The sequence below is a fragment of the Odocoileus virginianus genome, chromosome 5, assembly GCF_023699985.2.
Source record: "Odocoileus virginianus isolate 20LAN1187 ecotype Illinois chromosome 5, Ovbor_1.2, whole genome shotgun sequence".
NCBI classification, from domain to species: domain Eukaryota; kingdom Metazoa; phylum Chordata; class Mammalia; order Artiodactyla; family Cervidae; genus Odocoileus; species Odocoileus virginianus.
In genome coordinates this window covers 65040696-65063198 of record NC_069678.1, presented here as the reverse complement: position 1 = coordinate 65063198, position 22503 = coordinate 65040696, and the positions used below count along the sequence as shown (strand labels likewise).

Here is a 22503-nt window from a genome sequence, read left to right as displayed (position 1 = left end):
TCACATGGTCTGTGTATCTATTATAGCGTGTAAAAATTCAAACATGTTGCACTGTATGTTCTGTTGGAGATTCTGAATTTACAAAGAACAGTATTTCATCATAGAGTTTTTTCCGGTAATAAACTATCCATTTGGTATGGAATTAGAACTCTGATACACAGATGTCAGTGACAGGATGTGTATTTTATATTGCAGTATGAGGCAGAAATGTCACCAGTAAGTCCTGTAACTGAAAGCAATATTTATTTTTCTATATTTTATAATGGAAGACAGCTGTTCAAAACATAGGCATTTCTGAACAGTAGAAAAACTCTGCATAGTTTTTAAAAATATGCTTTTTAGTCCACTAAAATGCAGTGCATTTCAACCTTTTTTTATATCAAGGCATACAGAAAATAATATTTGTTTAACAAATTGGGTAAACAGATGTCTGGCTGTCCCAGGGGTGGGGGGCATCAAGTGTATTTTTTGCATGCTTATAGCCTGCCCATACCCAGTGGGCTGCAGCCTCACCCCATATGGTCAACTCTACTGTGCACTGTACTTGCAGCAAGGTCCCTTCCAGACTTAATGCTACATTTATACAATCAAGACTAATTGAGAGAGGGAAGCAGAATAAAGTCTTCACATTTTTTAATGCAGTTTGAAATTCTAGATTTATTGGAATCCACCCTTAAACTCTTATGATATTGAGAAAGTTGTTGAGGCCATCACTTTTATTTCTGGAGACTGAATTTAATAAGAATATTGGCCAGATTTTCCCTGCCAAGTGACACTTCCAGAGAAACAGGTCTGAGCTAGAATGAGCCAATCAAATTATACATTTATACGACCACTTGTGAATGCTTCGCCAAAAAATATTCAAAACATTTTATTAGGTTATAAGTTCAGCCATAAAGGGCAAGTTTTTAATCTAGTCTTTGTTGGTGAGCTGTGGTGGAAGTTTTCATTTGAGTGACCAGTATAGTATCTTTCAACTGCTCAAAAAAAAAAAAAATGTCTTCAGCTTTATTACATGCCCAAGTCACTTATCCCTCAGGCAGCATCACAGAGTGTCATGTTCGTTGAACACTGAACTGTCTGTGGTTCTAGGCAAAGAATGGTGATGATATTAATGTCCATTCCTTGTTCCATTCTTTCAGCACAAAGTTGATTCCACCTGAATAAGGCAATAAAAGGAATCAAGCTTCATGTCATTGTATCTTCAGCTTATTTATTCTTACAATTATTGGTCATCACAGAAATAGAAAATATAGACAAATTCTTAATCATTTTTGATCAGTTTAATTAAACTTTGGAACATTCTCTGAAAACTCCCAAGGAAGTCATTTCTTAATGTTTGGTCATCAAGGTCCTATGTCTAAATGTGCCTTGTAAAAGAGAGTGTTAGTTGCTCAGCTGTGACTTTGAGACCTCATAGATTGTAGTTTGCTAGGCTCCTCCCTCCATGGAATTCTCCAGGCCAAGATACTGGAGTGGGTAGCCTTTCCCTTCTCCAGGGGATCTTCCCAGCCCAGAGATTGAACCTGGGTCTCCTGCATTACAGGTGGTTTCTTTACCATCTGAGCCATCAGTGAAACCTTCATGAAAATTCTCATCAACATGATGGATTGAGTGGTGGTGTTTATGTTTGCACTTTTTTTTTAAGTTTTAATTTTTTTTAATATTTGTGCTTTTAATAGGTGCTTTAGGAGGATTGGCAACACATTACCTTTTTAAGCTTTTTCTCCTAAATTTCTCAACTACATTTTTAGCATGTTAGAAAGAGATGTGTAATCCACTTAGATTTACTTGGTATAGGCTTATTTGAGAGCAGAATTCATGATCTATACTGTACACCTCTATAGAAAGTTTTTATGCCAAAGTAAGTTTTTCTACATATAATTGCATTTCACAGTGGCATTAAGGTTTTCTGTATATATCCAAAACCAAACCCTTTTAAAATTGGTATCATCCTTTCAGGTCACTAAATTTATTATCATGTGTTGTTTTCTTTTTTTCCTGTCTTCCATTTGTATTTCCCTAATATCTTTGTTTCATAATGGCATCTAAATTTTTTTGGACATGTTCATTTTGTATATTAGTCATATAGAAATATATTTTTTACTTTCATAAGAAACATGTGCTCTCCTACTTTTCATAAAGATGTGGTCTTTTTTGGTGGGCCATTTGTCTTCCAAAGTTTGCTAATGATATGTGTAGAGAATATTTCTCTGCTATTTGACAAACAAATAGTGTAAACCTTATGAATGGCAGCTAACTTTTATCCCATTTCAAAGCTTCTGCCAGTTAACTTTAGCTGGTTTTTCCATGGGAGAAAGTAGGTCCAAAGACAAAGTGTTTTAAATTCTTCAGAATTAGAAACATATACCTGTAGATCCACTGGTTTTTGAACTCTGACTCAGGTTGTCCTATGTGTTAAATAGAGAAATAAATATTAAGCACAGTGTCTATTCACATAAGAAGCCACAGATATATATTGATTTATCACTACTATTGCTTTCTACTTAAGAGAAACATTTCTGAGGTGGTCTTACTGATTCCAAAATTAATTTATTCCTTTAGACTCTAAAAGTAGAGAAGAATTAATCGTAAATTGCCTTTTTGAGAAAAGTGTTTTTTTTAGTTTTTTTTTTTAAATTATCACTAGGGCGGCAGTTACTTTAATTTTCTGAGTAAGGAGATTTATTTTTCCTTTTAATCTGCATGTCTGTCATCAGATTTTATACCAATTACTTTTGCTAGCTATTTGAGGAGCCTTTAAAATAATCACTAACAATTTTGTATTTTCTTAAGATACTTTACAGGTAGTTTTACAAAAAGAAATGAGTCAAAAAGTAATCTGTGCTGTTGGCACCATTAAGAATTAAAATCATTTCTATGAAATTGAACTGTTTGATTCATTTATAAGCATTTATTGAACACTACTATGTAGTACTTTTTCTGAGCATCAGGGTTATAGTGATAAATAACCCTAAATTCCAGCTCTAATTGGGCTAATTATCCAGGGGTATAAATAGCTTTGTATAATTTATCTATATGCTAACAGTGATGACTAAATATTTATTGAATGTACACAGTGCGCTCGATACCATACTCAAACTGTATGAAGATATTACATAAGAATGATTACTGCAACACTGTAGGAGAGAAGATTGGAAATGAAGTATGTAAAATCCCATGAAAAGAATGACTGACAGCAAGAAATGTTATTTATCCATGAAAAGAAACATATCATAATCATTCCAGGGGACAGGATTTACAGTTCATTAAGTAAAAAAAAAAAAAGTAATATTTACAGAGGCATCCATTTTTTACATTAAGAAAAGTAAAATCAAAGCCTCAAATAAGTGGGCCGAAGTGATACCACTTCAGTGTTAGCTGCCCTTGGTGACTGGAATAAACATGTATAATAACCTTAAAAAAAACCCCAAAACTTGAGCTGGAGTACACTAATGAATAAGGTAGATCAATGAAATAAATGTTACATCCAGCATTATAGGAACTAACTTTCTGGATCTAAACAAGCCTGTGAATTTATTGTCCCTTGATGCCGCACACAAGCGCACATACATGCAGGCATGCACGTTTGGGTTATATAACTTGTTAGATTTCCCAAGTTGTGTTGTTTGCCTTAGCTATACTTCTCATATCTTTACTTTTTAGGGAAGTTAGAGATATAGTTAAGTAGGATTTTAACTATTTTTTTAAAAAATATGCATGGAGCAGTGTAATGATTGTGACATTTAAATTCTTTCTCTCTCTCTCTTCCTCATCCTTGTGGTGGCAGGTCATACCTACTGTGCATAACAAGGCCAAGAAAATCACTAATAACCAGGACCAAGACACCCAAGACAAAAAAGAAAAGGTAACCTAATCTCTTAAACTTTAAAAAATGTTTTTGGTATCTTTTTGCATATCTGAGCTGCAATTAATAAGTGGTTTTTTGGATGAGTATCTGAGTAGAAGTATGGTAGGTTTAGGACTCTCCCGGTGGCTCAAATGTAAAGAATCTGCCTGCAGGAGACCCAGGTTCGGTCCCTGGGTTGGAAAGATCCCCTGGAGAAGGGGGTGGCAACCCACACCAATGTTGTTGCCTGGAGAATTCCATGGACACAGGAGCCTGGTGGGCTACAGGCCATAGGTTTGCAAAGAGTCAGACACGACTGAACAACTTTAAGTTCACTTCACGGTAGTTTTATATCTCCCTCCTGTGAACGTATCTAATTCTGGCCTGGATGAAGACCTAGTGAAGTACAGGTGTAAGATGTCGTGAAGCCATTATCAGCCATTATCATCTTTTTCTAAATCCCAAGATATTAAGTTGAATTTCTGTTGTTTAGTATTGTTTCTTTTTTTAGCTTCCAAATGATTTATTTTTATTAAAAATGTATTTTTAATTTCCATACAAATATTTTTAAAAACTTATTGTTGTTATTTTCAAACCTATTTCAGTTATAACCACAAATTGTAGTTTATATAATATCTTGTACCTTGCACATTGGTTGAGACTTTTTTTTATGGCTTAGCACATAGGTATTATAAATGTATATTTGTGATTTAAAAGAATAGCTATTATCTAGTTACAGACTTTTATACAGAGTTACTAGGGCAAACTAACTAACTGGGTTATTCAGGCATTCTATATACTTAACTGATTTTTTTGATCAGAGTAACTCATCTTCCATTTTGATGGTTAAATTAATCTACTTTTCATGTAGTTTTTCAGTTTTTATTTTATATTTTTCAAGATAATTTATTAGGTTAAATTAAAAAATTTAATATCCTCATAGGGATATAATTGACCCTTTCATTGATATGTGGCCTTACTAAGTAGGCTCAAAGAAGGGAGATGATCTATCTCATAATTGCTCTTTTTCTGCATTGCCCAGAATGCTGCCAGCCACCTATTAGGCATACAATGCATATTTATTGCTTGAATAAAGAATCCTAAAAACAGAACAAAACTAAATCTCTGGTTTTAGGTCACTAGGGATTGGCACATGCCCTCTGGGGATTTACCTTCTGATTTGGAATTTATGGTTGTTTTTGGCCTCAGTTACAAAAACATTGTTTTGAATTTTTATCTGTGATTTATATATATGTATATGTGTGTGTGTGGTGTGTGTATGTGTATATTTTTAAAGAAGGGCTTCTCAGAATATTTAGTCTTATTGCTGGAATTGTGTTGATTCATATGTTGTTTCAAATATCTGAACATTAATCAAATGTTTATTGGAAACCTATAGTGTTTACAGTCACTGTGCTATAGTTGGTGGATATAACATCAGAAAGGAAACAGACAACAGGCTGTGGAGACATGGACAATAAACACACAGATGAATATAAAGTGGTTACTGATTTAAATACTTTGGGGAACAGGTAATTAATTGACTAAGGAAAATTCCACGTGACATTTCATGAAGTAAAAAGATAAATGTATGATACTTATCAACTTTGGTGCATTAAATCAAATTGAATTTCAATATATAGCAAGGATATTTGCATTCAAATTTTTTTAAAAATCCAGTAAGAGCCTAGTAAAACCAAAAGTCAATGTGTAATAAGTCTACCCTGCTGAAGTCCTTAGCATGGAGAAGAAGTCATCACTAAGTTAACATGGCAGTAGTTAAACATTGCAACCATAAATGCCAAATCAGAAGGTTAAGTGGAACACAGGAAAATGATTTTTGTCCTGACAGCATTTGCCAATACCTAGTGACCTAAAGCCAGAGATGTTTGTTTTGTTTTTAGTTTATTTATTCAATAAATATGTATTGTGTGTCTGTTAGGTACCAGGCAGTGTTCTGGGCCTTATGGGAAGATGATAGTTAGCCATGTTAGTGAATCTTTGGAGAATTCAGAGGTGATTATTGCCCCCAATGGACAGCGGAGCCTGGTGGGCTACAGTCTATGGGGGTCGCAAAGAGTCAGACATGACTGAGCACAGCACAACAATATATTATTGCCCCAGAGCACTCCCACTTGTGAGTCAATTGATCATATGAGAATATACGTCTCCATTACAGGATGATGTTTCAGTGGTTACAGGATGTCCTTTACTATACTACTCTTCTCTGTAATTATAGCTTATGTACAAAGCATTATTCTACACCCTGGAATGACAAATCACCTTCACTCCAAGAAGTGCATATATGAATGTGATATGTAGTGAAATAACCAGAAGTGTAATTGAAATATGCCCAGAGTACTAGGGGAGACTTTCCCAAAAATGGGAAGTCATATGATGACTTAACTATCTCTTTAACAGTTATTATTGATAGAAATAATTCCTTTTAGGCATTTTTTTCTCCTTAATACAAAAGCAGTCATGTTCTCTAGAATTCCTGACAGTCAGAAAGGACACAATAAAAATCACTTGAAACTCTATTAGTAGAGGTGTAGGTTAGAAATAAAAATTTTGGCTTGAAATTATTCACATTAAAAATATAGGGGAAGAAAGTGACTGAAAAACTAAAAAAAAAAAAAAAATCAACAAGCAGGTCTTGAATAAATCTCTAGTTTTTTCTTATTTTGTTTTATTTCAGTTCAATATTTTCTGACTTCTTATATCATATAGAATGTGAAACATCAGAGTTCATAGAAATGCTATTATCGGCTGTAGGTTCATAACTCTTTGGTATTTTCTTTCTAAATTTTCTTCAGTATTATTTCATATGTTTTCTTTCTTTTAAGGAAATTGCGGACACTCTTCACAACTGGGAGATTTCATTAATAGAGTAGTCCTCTGTAGTTAGTTATCTTCATTTTCTTTTCGTGTATTACCCAAATGAAAATGCTGTTTCCCACTAAACATAGTAATCCTTAAAAGTATGGTTACATTAACCTTATAAAAATATATCTATCCCAAATAAGTATATTATATGTGAAATATACTTCAATAAGATTGCTGTTAAAAGTGAAAAATCTGGATTTGTCAGACTCTGGAACTAAGAGGAACCTCATGAAGGCATTTACAAAGATCAGAATGATCTCTTGTGACCCTCTTGATGACACTTAGAGTATCACAGGATGCATGCTCTCTGATTATTCTTAACAGCAACAAATAAAACAACATGATACTCTACATTGTGCTAATCTTTAGAACTGGCTGATAATTCTCAGACTAATGTGTAACCAATTATGATACACACGTGCACAGCATGTGGACCTGTGGATATCATGCAACATTAGTATCAATGTTTTTACTATCTTATATATTTTTGTTTTATATTCCACACCAATGAGATCAAGGAGATCAGAGAGAAGGTATAAGTGTTTCTAATTAAAATTACCAAATCTTTTTGACTTTGTGAATCTAGATTCACATATAAATGTGCTTCTGAGTTAGTTGTTTCTGTGAAAAGGGATTTCTTAAAAGACTGACACAAATGCTTCTTAGTCTCTAACCAATCAGAAAGAGAGACTTTAAAAGACTGAGTTTTTATTTTTTATTTTTATTTTTTTTTGTGATTCTTGTTTATTACAGGCTATGTAAGACTACCAATAAACAGCGTTATTTAAACCCACAACACAGAAGATTTTGAAATACTTGTTTCAAGGAAATGGCAACCCACTCCAGTTTTCTTGCCTGCAAAATCCCATAGACAGAGGAGGCTGACAGGATACAATCCATAAGATTGCAAAAAGTCAGACACAATTGAAGCAACTTAGCACGCAAACTCACAACACAAAAGATTTTGAAATACTTGTTTTTACAGACCTAGCCTAAGTTTTCTCAATTTTTCTGTGGCTACAGAAACTTCACAGTGGAATATCCTTTGCATGTATAAAGCATGTATAAAGGATATCTGACATATCCTATTAAAAAAATAAATGAAATAAGACAGTGTCTTTTTCTCCATTCCATTAACAAAGAACATCCTCTTCAATTTAGTATGCTTACAATTAGCATACTTACAAATGCATGCTTTTTTTTCTTTTTTTTTTTTTGGAGGCTAATTACTTTCCATCATTACAGTAGTTTTTGTCATACATTGAAATGAATCAGCCATGGATTTACATGTATTCCCCATCCCGGTCCCCCCTCCCACCTCCCTCTCCACCCGATCCCTCTGGGTCTTCCCAGTGCACCAGGCCCGAGCACTTGTCTCATGCACCCAACCTGGGCTGGTGATCTGTTTCACCCTAGATAATATACATGTTTCGATGCTGTTCTCTTGAAACATCCCACCCTCGCCTTCTCCCAGAGTCCACAAGTCTGTTCTATACATCTGAGTCTCTTTTTCTGTTTTGCATATAGGGTTATCGTTACCATCTTTCTAAATTCCATATATATGTGTTAGTATACTGTAATGGTCTTTATCTTTCTGGCTTACTTCACTCTGTATAATGGGCTCCAGTTTCATCCATCTCATTAGAACTGATTCAAATGAATTCTTTTTAATGGCTGAGTAATATTCCATGGTGTATATGTACCACAGCTTCCTCATCCATTCGTCTGCTTATGGGCATCTAGGTTGCTTCCATGTCCTGGCTACTATAAACAGTGCTGCGATGAACATTGGGGTGCACATGTCTCTTTCAGATCTGGTTTCCTTGGTGTGTATGCCCAGAAGTGGGATTGCTGGGTCATATGGCAGTTCTATTTCCAGCTTTTTAAGAAATCTCCACACTGTTTTCCATAGTGGCTGTACTAATTTGCATTCCCACCAACAGTGTAAGTGGGTTCCCTTTTCTCCACACCCTCTCCAGCATTTATTGCTTGTAGACTTTTGGATAGCAGCCATCCTGACTGGCGTGTAATGGTACCTCATTATGGTTTTGATTTGCATTTCTCTGATAATGAGTGATGTTGAGCATCTTTTCATGTGTTTGTTAGCCATCTGTATGTCTTCCTTGGAGAAATGTCTGTTGAGTTCTTTGGCCCATTTTTTGATTGGGTCGTTTATTTTTCTGGAGTTGAGCTGGAGGAGTTGCTTGTATATTTTTGAGATTAATCCTTTGTCTGTTGCTTCGTTTGCTATTATTTTCTTCCAATCTGAGGGCTGTCTTTTCACCTTGCTTATAGTTTCCTTTGTTGTGCAAAAGCTTTTAAGTTTCATTAGGTCCCATTTGTTTATTTTTGCTTTTGTTTCTAAAATTCTGGGATGTGGGTCATAGAGGATCCTGCTGTGATTTATGTCGGAGAGTGTTTTGCCTATGTTCTCCTCTAGGAGTTTTATAGTTTCTGGTCTTACATTTAGATCTTTAATCCATTTTGAGTTTATTTTTGTGTATGGTGTTAGAAAGTGGTCTAGTTTCATTCTTCTACAGGTGGTTGACCAGTTTTCCCAGCACCACTTGTTAAAGAGGTTGTCTTTTTTCCATTGAATATCCTTGCCTCCTTTGTCGAAGATAAGGTGACCATAGGTTCGTGGATTTATCTCTGGGCTTTCTATTCTGTTCCATTGATGTATATTTCTGTCTTTGTGCCAGTACCATACTGTCTTGATGACTGTGGCTTTGTGGTATAGTCTGAAGTCAGGCAGGTTGATTCCTCCAGTTCCATTCTTCTTTCTCAGGATTACTTTGGCTATTCGAGGTTTTTTGTATTTCCATACAAATTGTGAAATTATTTGTTCTAGTTCTGTGAAAAATACCGTTGGTAGTTTGATAGGGATTGCATTGAATCTATAGATTGCTTTGGGTAGTATAGCCATTTTGACAATATTGATTCTTCCAATCCATGAACACGGTATATTTCTCCAAAAGCTGGTTTTTTGAAAAAATAAACAAAATTGACAAACCATTAGCAAGACTCATTAAGAAACAAAGGGAGAAGAACCAAATTAACAAAATTAGAAATGAAAATGGAGAGATCACAACAGACAACACTGAAATACAAAGGATCATAAGAGACTACTACCAGCAGCTCTATGCCAATAAAATGGACAACTTGGAAGAAATGGACAAGTTCTTAGAGAAGTATAACTTTCCAAAACTGAACCAGGAAGAAACAGAAGATCTTTACAAAACCATCACAAGCAAGGAAATCGAAACTGTAATTAGAAATCTTCCAGCAAACAAAAGCCCAGGACCAGATGGCTTCACAGCTGAATTCTACCAAAAATTTAGAGAAGAGCTAATACCTATCTTACTCAAGCTCTTCCAGAAAATTGCAGAAGGTAAACTTCCAAACTCATTCTTTGAGGCCACCATCACCCTAATTCCAAAACCAGACAAAGATGCCACAAAAAAAGAAAACTACAGGCCAATATCACTGATGAACATAGATGCAAAAATCCTTAACAAAATTCTAGCAAACAGAATCCAACAACATATTAAAAAAATCATACATCATGACCAAGTGGGCTTTATCCCAGGAATGCAAGGATTCTTTAATATCCGCAAATCAATCAATGTAATACACCACATTAACAAATTGAAAGATAAAAACCATATGATTATCTCAATAGATGCAGAAAAAGCCTTTGACAAAATTCAACATCCATTTATGATTAAAACTCTCCAGAAAGCAGGAATAGAAGGAACATACCTCAACATAATAAAAGCTATATATGACAAACCCACAGCAAGCATCACCCTCAATGGTGAAAAACTGAAAGCATTTCCCCTGAAATCAGGAACAAGACAAGGGTGCCCACTCTCACCACTACTATTCAACATAGTTTTGGAAGTGTTGGCCACAGCAATCAGGGCAGAAAAAGAAGCAAAAGGAATCCAGATAGGAAAAGAAGAAGTGAAACTCTCTCTCTTTGCAGATGACATGATCCTCTACATAGAAAACCTTAAAGACTCTACCAGAAAATTACTAGAGCTAATCAATGAATACAGTAATGTTGCAGGATATAAAATTAACACACAGAAATCTCTTGCATTCCTATACACTAACAATGAGAAAACAGAAAGAGAAATTAAGGAAACAATACCATTCACCATTGCAACAAAAAGACTGAGTTTTTAATACCCCTAAAGCTAGGAGAATATTTCATGCTCACAGTGAGGTAAGAGTCTTTCTCCATTTCAGATATACAGAGGACTTTCAGCTTTTGTCCTGCAACTTTAGCCATGTGTCTGATGTAGACACAAAAATGCAAAAACACTGGTCTGTGTGGCAAAAAGCTGTTCTTTACATTGGAACCAAGACATGTTCTTGTACAAAAACACGATCAGGCAAACAAGCTAATAAACATGTTTGCTGTTTTCTCTCAATCAAGAGAGAGTAGATGCCCAAATAACCGATATGTAATAGATCCTCATCATTCCAACAAATATCACTAAATTGCCAGATCATAAAACCAGATTCCACCGATTACTTCTACTAATGGTGAATTATTTACGGCTGAAGTACAAATTAGAACCAACCTTAGCTTAATATTAGAAACAACAACAACAACAAAATAGAACTGAAAATTAAAAAATGGAAAAACAGTTAAAAAGACAAAATTCTTTTGCCACTGGGGATTTACCATCGGAACCAGGAAATCATGTGTATGGGCTTAAACAGTTTATGGGATTGTGTATCTCAGGCATCACAGTTCATTGGTTCTGGAAGATGAGTATACTTGAACATCTCAGTGGGGCCTCCAAGACTGGCTAATAAAATTAAAGAAAAGAAACTTGACCTTTGAAATTATGCAGAATGTAACAGTGTCAGATGTTTATTAAAATCACTAACATGGGAACCAAAAAGGTGGTTATCCTGGTTCAGAGAGAATTGGAGAGAGTATTTATGTTTGCTGAAAAAAACATTTAAATAAGATTCAAATTTAGACACTAAACTTGTTAATGTCTTTCTTATAAGGCAACACAACTGTAATAATTTGTTAAAATAACTACATTTCTATAAGAAATCTAAATGCTCTTTTTAAAAATTTTATTTATTTATTTTTTTGGCCACACTGGGTCTTTGTTGCAATTCATGAGCTCTTGGTTGCTGCACATGGGATTTTCCTAGTTGAGGCAAAAGGGGGTTACTCTCTGGTGGCGGTGCATTGCCTTCTCATTGTGGTGGCTTCTCCTGTTGTGGAGCTTGAGCTCTAGGGTAAGGGTTTCAGTAGCTGTTGTGTGCACCCAGCAGTTGTGGCGCGCAGGCCTAGTTTTCCCACGGCATGTAGGATCTTAGTTCTTGGACCACAGATCGAACTCATGTTCCCTGCATCACAAGGTGGATTCTTAACCTTGGACCATCAGCAAAGTCCTTAATATGCAATGGTCTTGAACAAGATGTTTTGTGTTATTGTCTTTTTTCTAAATGTTAATATGTCAGAGAACTGAAACAACATGAATGACAACCAGTTATTTACTCATTCAGCAAACAGTTAAGGACACTGTTTTCAGAGCTGAGGATGTCCTGTAGTCTGTGTTTTTCTCTACCCTCACAGAAGTTCTGGCCCTCCCTTGCATACCTTGCTCCAGCCTTCGTTGCCACAGTGAGAGCCTGGACCTGCCTACACTCTTCTCCCATATGTGGTAGAAAGATGCCTGGACATCTGGCAACCCACATTCATACCATAGGGAGCCCAGAATATGCTTATCCTACATTCTTTGTGAGTGTGTTGGTAGAAGTTAAATAAATAGGTCATATAAACAATTGTCCCTTAAATATACTTTTTTAAGTGCTATTAAAGAGAATTCATATCTTTTACTACTATTTTAAAAGCTAGCTCTCCTTGTCCTTAGCTTTGTCTTTCACTTAGAATGACCTTTGATTAGATGCTATCCTGAATAAATTTGAGTGTGTGTTTTTCCTTCTGGATGCCAAATAGTGTTTTCTATTTTGGAGGAATTTATTACATGTCTGCTTTCTGTAATGGACCAGTCATTGTCCATTTACTGAAGTGTATCCTGCCATTAGTGGCTTTGTCCTATAAAGCATAATTGATTGTGCTTTATTGAAATCCTGTAGCAAAACAAATCTTAATTCAGTTATTTTGGCATCTGTGGGGAGCTTGGGTATATCAGCTCCTATTCTTTCCAGCAGCTTGGATCTCTCCGTAGTTTGGTATGTTTTATTTTTCCCAGCATTTAAGAAAAGGTCTGCATTGTATAAAGGTAATATGATCATAAAGTCTACTTTAATTAAGTCTCTTTAAACCAAATATTGATGTACTGTATCATTTGGTGTGTAAATTTAAAGACTACGTATACAGAAATACCAAAGGTATTCATCGTAAAGCATTCTCTCTCTTTTTAAAGCATTGAAATGTGTGTTAACTATTTACAAATTATAGGTGAATACCTCTTCAATTAGAAAATCTTGGTATTTCAAGTACTTTATAAAGAATGAAATCTGTACCTTTTATAATTGAATAAAAAGTTGAAATAATCATAAGATTAACACATTGGGCCATTTTTATATCTAAGACATTTTTGAAATGTCTTTCATTTGAGTTATTTGGTCAGAAACAAAGAAGACTAACTCTCAACAGTATAAAGAAGATACATGTAATTGGTTTTCTCACTGGAGAAAGGAATGCATGCTTCTGGGAAGGTCAACAGTTTTAAAAGTTGTGCTTTTGAATTTCGGTTTTCTGTATTGGTGTATTTATATCACAGAGTCACTTTACATAATAACATAGAGAATAAAAAAATTATAATCCTAGTGATATGATGAAAGTTGGATATAGTCAAAATATTTACAGATTATCTTTTAATCCTGTTTGTCATTGAGGAAGAGGTTGAACAAAGGCAGTTAACTCTTCTCTCAAATTTTGCATCTTCAGAGGCGAGGAACTGCTCCACCACCAATGAAACTGCCACCTCCTTATAGAGCTCCATCTGATGACAGTGGTGAATCTGAAGAAGAATGTGCATTTACCAACAGTGAGTTCCTTTTCATTGTTTGGGATAGATGCAGAACTTATTAAATTAGACTTTAATGGTTGTTGTAAATTATCAAATACAGTGGTGTGGGTTCTTAGAAAATGTATATGAACATATCTTGCTGAAAAAGAAAATTCAGATCTCCTAACTTTTGTGACTTTATTTTCCTAAGCTTTTACCTCTGACATTAATATAACGGAGTGAATATCAAAGGCAACTGGGTGGTAAACTTTTATCTACAGTCCATCCTAGTCTTACTATTTGGTTGTGAATATAGAAATGCTAAGAAGTCCTTGAAATTGGAGTTTGACCAACAGTAATCAGAGTTGAATGTAGATGTTAGTCCTTGGTTACTTGCTGTGCCCAGACAAATGGTGATATTGACAATGCAAAATTATAGAAGGCCCACCAACTCATAGTTTTCTCCTTTAGTTGTCATTTCATGATGTTCTTTTGCATTAGGTGCATTAAATATACTTTCACACATATTTAAAGGAGGCTTTATTTAAAAGAATTTACATTCCTTTTATTCATGTAAACTGTATGTAGTTAGATCTCATTGCTGTTGTATACAGAATTTATTTTGGAGTGATGAAAATGCTCTAAAATTAGATTGTGATGATGGTTGCACAATTTGTGACTATACTAAAACCTACAGGGTTATGCATTTACATGGTTGGCTTTAATGGTTTTTGAAATTTATATACTTTAAAATAATATTTTTCCTTATATAGAAAAGGAGTTTGATACAGAAATTGAAAGAGTTAAAATTTGGTCTCTAGTACTTCATAATGTGTGACCGTAAGCATTCCTTCTTCTATGAAAATAATGGTACCTATTTTATAGGGGTTGTGATGAAGATTAAAATACAGTGATAAGGCTGTTAGCCTTTTATATTATGAATCTTCAAAAAGTATTATAAAGTTCACTATAACTTTATAATTTTCTAAATATATAAATAAAATATAAACATAAATAAAAGAAACAATTAAGTTGACTTTATAAAAACTTGCTTTGTACTTAGTGATTTTATAGAACACTTTCTCATGCATTTTCATTTATTTGACAATCTTTGTTGAAGACCAACTGTTTTTCACTAATAGTGCTAAGTGAGTCTGCTGTGAGATAAATGAAACTTTGCTGCTTTTTATCTCAGTGGGGTAACCCACCTGGAATGGAGGATACAAAGGCATGGAAACAAAATTTAACAAAAGTACTGCAGTGCCTTGGTTTTCAACCTCTTTGAAAGCACAGCACATAATGGATACTATTGATGTATGTGTGCACTTGTGTAATGTAACCCTTTGTTTTGATAATAGTTATTATGGAAGCTGAAGCAGAGTGGAGGTAGCTTGTTGATTATTCATAGTTTCTGGGTTACTAGAAGACCCATATTTGCATGGTTGTTAGGAAACCTGGTTTAAGCATATGACTAAGATTACATTCTAACCCTATTCACTTAGTTTTGAATTCATGGACAAGCTTCTTAACCTTTTCATGGCTGACACTTTCTCATGTATATGGAGGAGAGGGGATACCTTATAATAACCTGTCTCATAGTATTGCTGTGAGCATTAGAGGAGAAAACATTTAAAGAATTTAGTATAAGGATTATGATACCTAGTAAATACTCTGCTTTACCATGTGCCAGGTCTTCATATGTATTATTAACTCAGTCAACATAATAATTTTGTGAGGTCTCTAAATTTACAAATAAACAGGCTCAGAAAAATTAAGAAATATGTCAAAAGTACACAGCTAATAAATAGTGGAAATGGAATTTAAACCCAGGCACTCTGCCTCCAAAGCTGGTACTGTCTATCTTCTATTCTTCCCATTAATTAAAATGTTAATATCCCAGAAATAGGAATAGCATGATTTGGGGTGGCCCAGTGGGCTTCCCTCGTAGCTCAGTCGGTAAAAAATCTGCCTGCAATGCAGGAGACCTGGGTTCGATTCCTCATTTTGATTCCTGGGTCAGGAAGATCCCCTGGAGAAGGAAATGGCAATCCACTCCAGTATCCTTGCCTGGAAAATTCCTTGGACAGAGGAGCCTGGCTGGCTGCAGTCCATGGGGTCGCAAGAGTTGGACATGACTTAGTGACTAAACCACCAGACCACCAGTGGTAAAGAATCTGCCTGTCAATGCAGGAGACAGGAGATGCAGGTTTGATCCCTGGATTGGGAATGTTGGCGACTGAGCATGCATTCAGTGTAAATCACTGCCCCTCCTGAACCCCACTAACACTGTGAGTGTGTGCTGTGAACACACAGGTACACGTGGTCTTGGGACTGCTCTGTCTAATGGTGTCAGAGTGGTATTCACTATGTGTGCGTGTGTGTTCAGTTGCTCAGTTGTGTCTGACTCTTTGTGACCCCATGGACTGTAGCCTGCTGGGCTCTTCTATCCATGGAATTTTCCAGGCAAGAATACTGGAGTAAGTTGCCATTTCCTACTCCAGACACTGAATGCAGATATAGACTTCTAATAAGAAAGTCATCTTTAACTATGACATTTTGCAGATTCTCCAGCAAATTTGAATTTCACAAGTTTCTCCAGCTGTGAATATGACTTTCCATTCATTTTGCTCCCCAGTTTTTTCCTTCTCAGTGTACATTTTCCTTCCCATTGGATTTGCTTTTAATCTTCTGCAGAAGGGTTTGAACTGTATAGAGTCATGAGATAGTTCACATTTAAAATGTAGGTGAACTTAAAGCCTCTAGCTTTCCTGTATTTCTTCTTGATATGGATCCTGTGAGTTTTTATTTGTTCCTTAACTCTTATTAAATGAATGCTCTGCTCATCTGTCCAAAAATTAAAAGTAAATTAGTTCACTGTTTTATCAGATTCTTATTGTCCCCACACTAAGCATTTCTTTTTACAATGGTGAAAATATGATTATATAACTTTCCAGTGGTCCAGGACTAGGAAGTCGACAACTGGAACCCATGCCTTAGGCCTACTAGGAAGTGATGATTGTATTAGAAAGATCACTGTCATGAGGTATGCATGATTCTAGAGTGTAGTTTAATCTAACTTAAGTCACTTTTGGTAAGTTATTCATTTGTAAAGTTTATCCAGTCAAGAGATACTTACAGAGTGGGTATTTTAGGTGGGCAGACACTGTCTTAGGTGTCAGCAACACAGCAGGGAACAAGATTTCTACTTTTCCTGGCTTATATTCTAGAGAGGCAAAAAGCTTATAAACAATAAAATAGTTTAAATGTTATAAGTACTATAAACACCAAATAAACAAGGTAGTTTGAGAATAAATCCCTTGGAGGAAGCAAAATTAAGTGAAATGGGAAGTCTGAGCAAGATAAGACCTAAATGGCAAAAAAGGACCAAAGAGCTGGCTTTTTAGTCATCATATTGATCAATTTTTTTTTCAAGACTGTGATTCTCAGTAACACATTTGACAACCAAATATAGATGTGCATGTACACATATGTACACACGCTAATATGCATATGTAATTGAAATAAGAGTTTCATGAAATATTGCCTACATTTATAACGTATGAAGAACTTTTTTCTGTACTACTTCTTTTTGTCTTTGGCCCTGCTGCATGTTTGCAGAGCCTTAGTTCCCTGACCAGGGATTGAAACGGGTCCACAGCATGGAAGGGCTGAATTCTAACCATTGGACCACCAGAGAATTCCCTCTATATGGTTCTATTTCAGTTTTTAAAATGCTGTTTGCATCTCAGTTTATTTCTTGATCAACTAATGAGTCACAACCTGGAGAATAAAAAGCACACATCTGGATCTGTGGTTTTCAAACTTTGGCTTGCATTAGAAGCACCTGTTGGAAGTTGTTCAGCCACTAATTCCCTACCCCCAGTTTCTAATTCCTCACACCTGGGAGCACCCAATAATTTACGTTTCTAGGTAATGTTGATACTTCTGACTCAGGGCCCACATTCTGAAAACTGCTGATCTGGATGGTATTAAACTCATGGGAACTGGTGAGGTAGAATAGTATGTACAGACAGCAGCAAGAAGGGAGTCCAGCAATTGCCCAGTATAAGAGCATCCAAGCATAAGAATACTCTCAGATTACAAAATTAGTTTAAGAGAATGTGTTTCAAGAAGGGTTATGTCACTGAACTTCTGTGGTCAACTGTGGAAGCATTCTGAGAGGCTGAGGAGGTTGGAGACAGAGTAGTAACCCTTGAACTTAGCAACATAGTATTGCTGGGGATACTTAGTAAAATAAACAAAGTAATTATTGTTCAGGTTGTTGTGAGAATTCAGTGTTTCAACCAATACAGGCATTCCTCCTTTTATTGTGTTTGGCTGGTTAATTTTGAAAGTTTGTGGCAACCTGCATTATCAGATGATGTTTAACATTTTTTTTTTTTTTTAGCAATTGTGTTTTTAAATTATGGTATGTGCATTGTTTTTTACACATAATGTTATTGCATACATAGTAGATTATAGTATAAACATAGCTTTTATCACTTCATGGCAAATAAAAGGGGAAAATGTAGAAGTAGTGGCAGATCATGGCATCAGTCCCATCACTTTATGGCAGATGGACAGGGAAACAATGGAAATAGTGATAGACTTTCTTTTCTTGGGCTCCAAAATCACTGCAGATGGGGACTGCAATCATGAAATTAAAAGACGCTTGCTCCTTGGAAGGAAAGATATGACCAAACTAGACAGTATATTAAAAAGCAGAGACATCGCTTTGCCAACAAAGGTCTGCGTAGGCAAAGCTATGGTTTTCCTGTAGTCATGTACCGATGTGAGAATTGGACCATAAAGAAGGCTGAGTACTATAGAATTGGTGCTTTTGAATTGTGTGCTGGAGAAGACTCTTGAGAGTCCCTTGGACAGCATGGAGATCAAACCAGGCAGTTGCAAAGAAAATTAACCCTGAATTCATTGACAGGATTGATGTTGAAGCCTAAACTCCAATACTTTGGCCACCTGATGTGAAGAACCGACTCATTGGAAAAGACCCTGGTGCTGGGAAAGACTGAAGGCAAAAGGAGAAGGGGGTGGCAGAGGATGAGATGGTTAGATAGTATTACTGACTCAGTGGACATGAATTTGAACAAACTCTGGGAGATAGTAGAGGATAGAGGAGTCTGACCTGTTACAGTCCACGAGGTCAGAGAGTCTGATATGAGTTCATGAATGAAAACAACATCAAAGCTTTTATATGCACTGTGAAACCAAAGTGACTCAAACTGCAACTCACTTTTTTGCAGTAGTCTGGATGTGAACCTCACATCTCCCAAGTATACCTATATAGAGAGTATGTTACGTAACAGGCATTTATATTATAGATCACTCATCTTATTTAACACATAGTTGAACATATGACATTCTGGTGTCTAATTGCCATGAGATGTCGTACAATCATCTTAGCAATAAGAAAGTTTTTGAATTTTAATTAAGAGTTTTGAAATAGTTCCAAATTAAGAAATAGGGCTTCCCTTGTGGCTCAGTGATTAAGAATCCCCATGCCAATGTAGGAAATACAAGTTCAGTTTCTGATCCAGGAGGATCACACATGCCCTGGAGCAATTAAGCCTGTGAACCAGAGCTGCTGAGCCCACGTGCGACAACTCGTAAAGCCTGCAGGCCCGGGAGCCGGTGCTCCGTAACGAGAGAGGCCACCACAGTGAGAAGACTGCACGCCACAAGGAGAGAGGAGCCCCCGCTCTCCACTGCTAAAGACAAGCCGTCACAGCGACAAAGGCCTAGCACAGCCAGAAACAACAAATAAATAAAATTATTTATTTTTTTTATCAAGAAGCAATATCCACATAAATGCTTCAGTTCAGTTCAGTTCAGTCACTCAGTTGTGTCCGACTTTGCAGCCCCATGAATCACAGCACGCCAGGCCTCCCTGTCCATCACCAACCCCCAGAGTTTACTCAAACTCATGTCCATCTAGTCGGTGATGCCATCCAGCCATCTCATCCTTTGTTGTCCCATTCTTCTCCTGCCCCACATAAATGCTTAGCTGTTGACAAAAACTACCATTATCAAACCTGCATGACTTGTGAAAGGGAGGTATCAGTGGCGCAAAACTTTTTACTTAACTTTATGGTATAGTGTTTAATACCTAAATTTAAAGTTATCTAGATTGCCTTGTCAGAGGTTTAATATCATCGAGGGCATGAAATGATAACTCAGTTCACTGTCACGTGATGACTTTCCAGTCTTTATTTCTGGCCTTAACCTTGCTCTGATATCCTGACCCAGATTTTCAGTTGGCTACTGGAAAGATGTCATAACTTTATCATCTTTCTTTCTGAAAAGTGAAAAGTGAAAGTTGCTTAGTTGTGTCTGACTCTGCGACCCCATGGACTATACAGTCCATGAAATTCTCCAGGCCAGAATACTGGAGTGGGTAGATGTTCCCTTCTTCAGGGGATCTTTCCAACCCAAGGATCAAACCCAGGTCTCCCACATTACAGGCAGATTCGTTACCAGATGAGCCACCAGGGAAGCCCTTCTTTCTGAAAATGAATCAGCAAATATAGATAAATCTTCTTTCTCATCTCCTCATATTTGTAGCTTCGTGTTTTTATTGCCAGAATTTTAGTAGCTGTGTGGTAGTAGCCACAGTTTATTAAGAACCTACTATGTGCCATAAATTCTCTTCAACTCTTTAAGTGTATTCTCAGAAAAGCCTTTGAAAGGTGATCTCTTCTGCTGATTTCAGCTGCATATCATGTTCTTTGGAAAATCTTCCCTGACTCCTTATTCTAATACTCCTGTATTTTTTTTTTTTTTTTGGCAAATTAATGAAAGAAGGCATGTGCCGTGGGGCGCACTGAAAACCCAGGTGTGCTCCTGGTGCTTTGGAGGTACTTTTCTCCTGAACTGTACCATCCACATGGTTTCAGACCATCCTGTCCAGAACAGCTTGACGTCTCTTTCTCAGTATGCCACTCATTATTTTATCTAAAAGTTCTGATCCTCAGGGAGAGGAGCTACAGTCTCCACAAAGTCCTGCTTTGTTCACTTTCGATCCCAGAATGTAAATGCTCTTGTATCACTTGGGTCATTCTAACCTAGTGGCATTCAGTCTTTCAATTACAGTTTTAAACTGCAGGGAGCAGAAGGTTTGGAATGACTTTTTGTAACATAAGAGAGTGAAGCAATGAGACTCTTGCAATTGCCCTGTCTCTTGATGCATATGAAGTCCTAGGAATTCAGAATGTAATTGACTTGTCTGACACCTTGTTTTTAAGTGATATAACAAAGATTCAAATAGAACCTCGTGCTAAAGACCTTTTAAAGCCCTTTCTTTATCCCTTAATTCCAGAATAGCATACTCTCCTGAGGTGTTTTGTTTCTCCACATTTTTTTTCCCCTCAATAAGGAGTTGGTTTAACTGTGACTCTGATACATCGTTATAGCATTTTCCTCAGATTCCCTCCCCCCATTACATGTCATAATGTAATATTCAGTATAAGGAATATATTTGGAATATGAAGTGCAATAAAAGTAGCCTGTGAACCACACCACACAAATAAAAATTAGATTACCAATACCTTGCATTTTGTGTTTGACTTTAATCTTGTTTTTATGTCAGTTGTTTTTAAGGATAGGATACTAGCTAAGACCTTCTGAAATGTGGTTTATTACCAGATCACTCAGAGTCAGACTATGTATAAGTTTAGAGGGGATGTGTAGTCGCTCAGTCGTATCCGACTCTTTGCAACCCCATGGACCATAGCCCACCAGGCTCCTTTGTCCGTGGGATTCTCCAGGCAAGAGTACTGGAGTGGGTTGCCATTTCCTTCTCCAGTGAAGGGGATGGCTTTTTAAAAAACAACTTTATTGGGATATAATCCACATTACCATACAATGCATCTACTGAAAGTGTCCAATTCAGTAGCTTACTGTTTTAACAGTTATTCAGAAATAACTGTTAACTGTTTAACAGTTATTCAAAAATAATAATACAGTTGTCACTCTCAAAAACTCAACAACTAAAATAATCTTTTGGCAACAGTACGTCAGGCTACATATTAACTGTAAATATGAAAAAAATCTTCTAATCAGTATTATCTACTTAGAAAATGTGAGAACTTTCCTAATAGAAATAACAGAAAAACTTTTCAAAAAAATCCATTAATAATACATTTATAAATGGAGAACATTTCAATGTTCCATAACTTTTTGAGTTATTTACTGTTTGGCAATGTGATAAAAACTATAAACCCACTCACTCTCAAGAAAAATGTGTACATATTCACAGAAATAGTCATCCATATACACACACGCACACACACTCATACACACTTCTAAATAGGCATCATTTGATGTTAGTGAAAGTCTTGAAACCCATATAAGGTAATTTGAGTCTAATTAAGTGTATAGTGGGCTTCCCAGGCATTGGTAGTGGTAAAGAATCCTCCTGCCAATGAAGGAGCCACAGGAAATGCAGTCTGATCCCTGGGTCAGGAAATCCCTTGGAGAAGGGAGTGGCTGCCTCCTCCAGTATTCTTGCATGGAGAATTCCATGGCCAGAGGTACCTGGTGAGCTATAGTCCATGGGGGTCACAAAGAGCTGAACATGACTGCACATGCACATGCACACACACTAAGTGTATATAGGCTTTAAAAAATATGAAAATCTTATTGAACATTGACTTAGAAATGAAATGCTAAGTGATTTTGGAAAAGAAAACCTGAAAGGATGGGGCCACCCACTTCCCTAGTATCTGAATATATTCTTAA

General features: G+C 36.2%; 1 protein-coding gene across 8 annotated transcripts in view; it reads left to right on the top strand.

The window, feature by feature from the left end:
* PATJ (PATJ crumbs cell polarity complex component) overlaps positions 1–22503 on the top strand; it is a 368893-nt gene that overhangs the window by 136137 nt on the left and 210253 nt on the right. For all 8 annotated transcript variants that reach the window (XM_070468065.1, XM_070468067.1, XM_070468062.1 and 5 more), the window contains exons 26-27: positions 3791–3868; positions 13689–13788. In XM_070468065.1, the coding sequence (XP_070324166.1) occupies positions 3791–3868; positions 13689–13788 (178 nt within the window). The remainder of the gene's footprint in view (positions 1–3790; positions 3869–13688; positions 13789–22503) is intronic.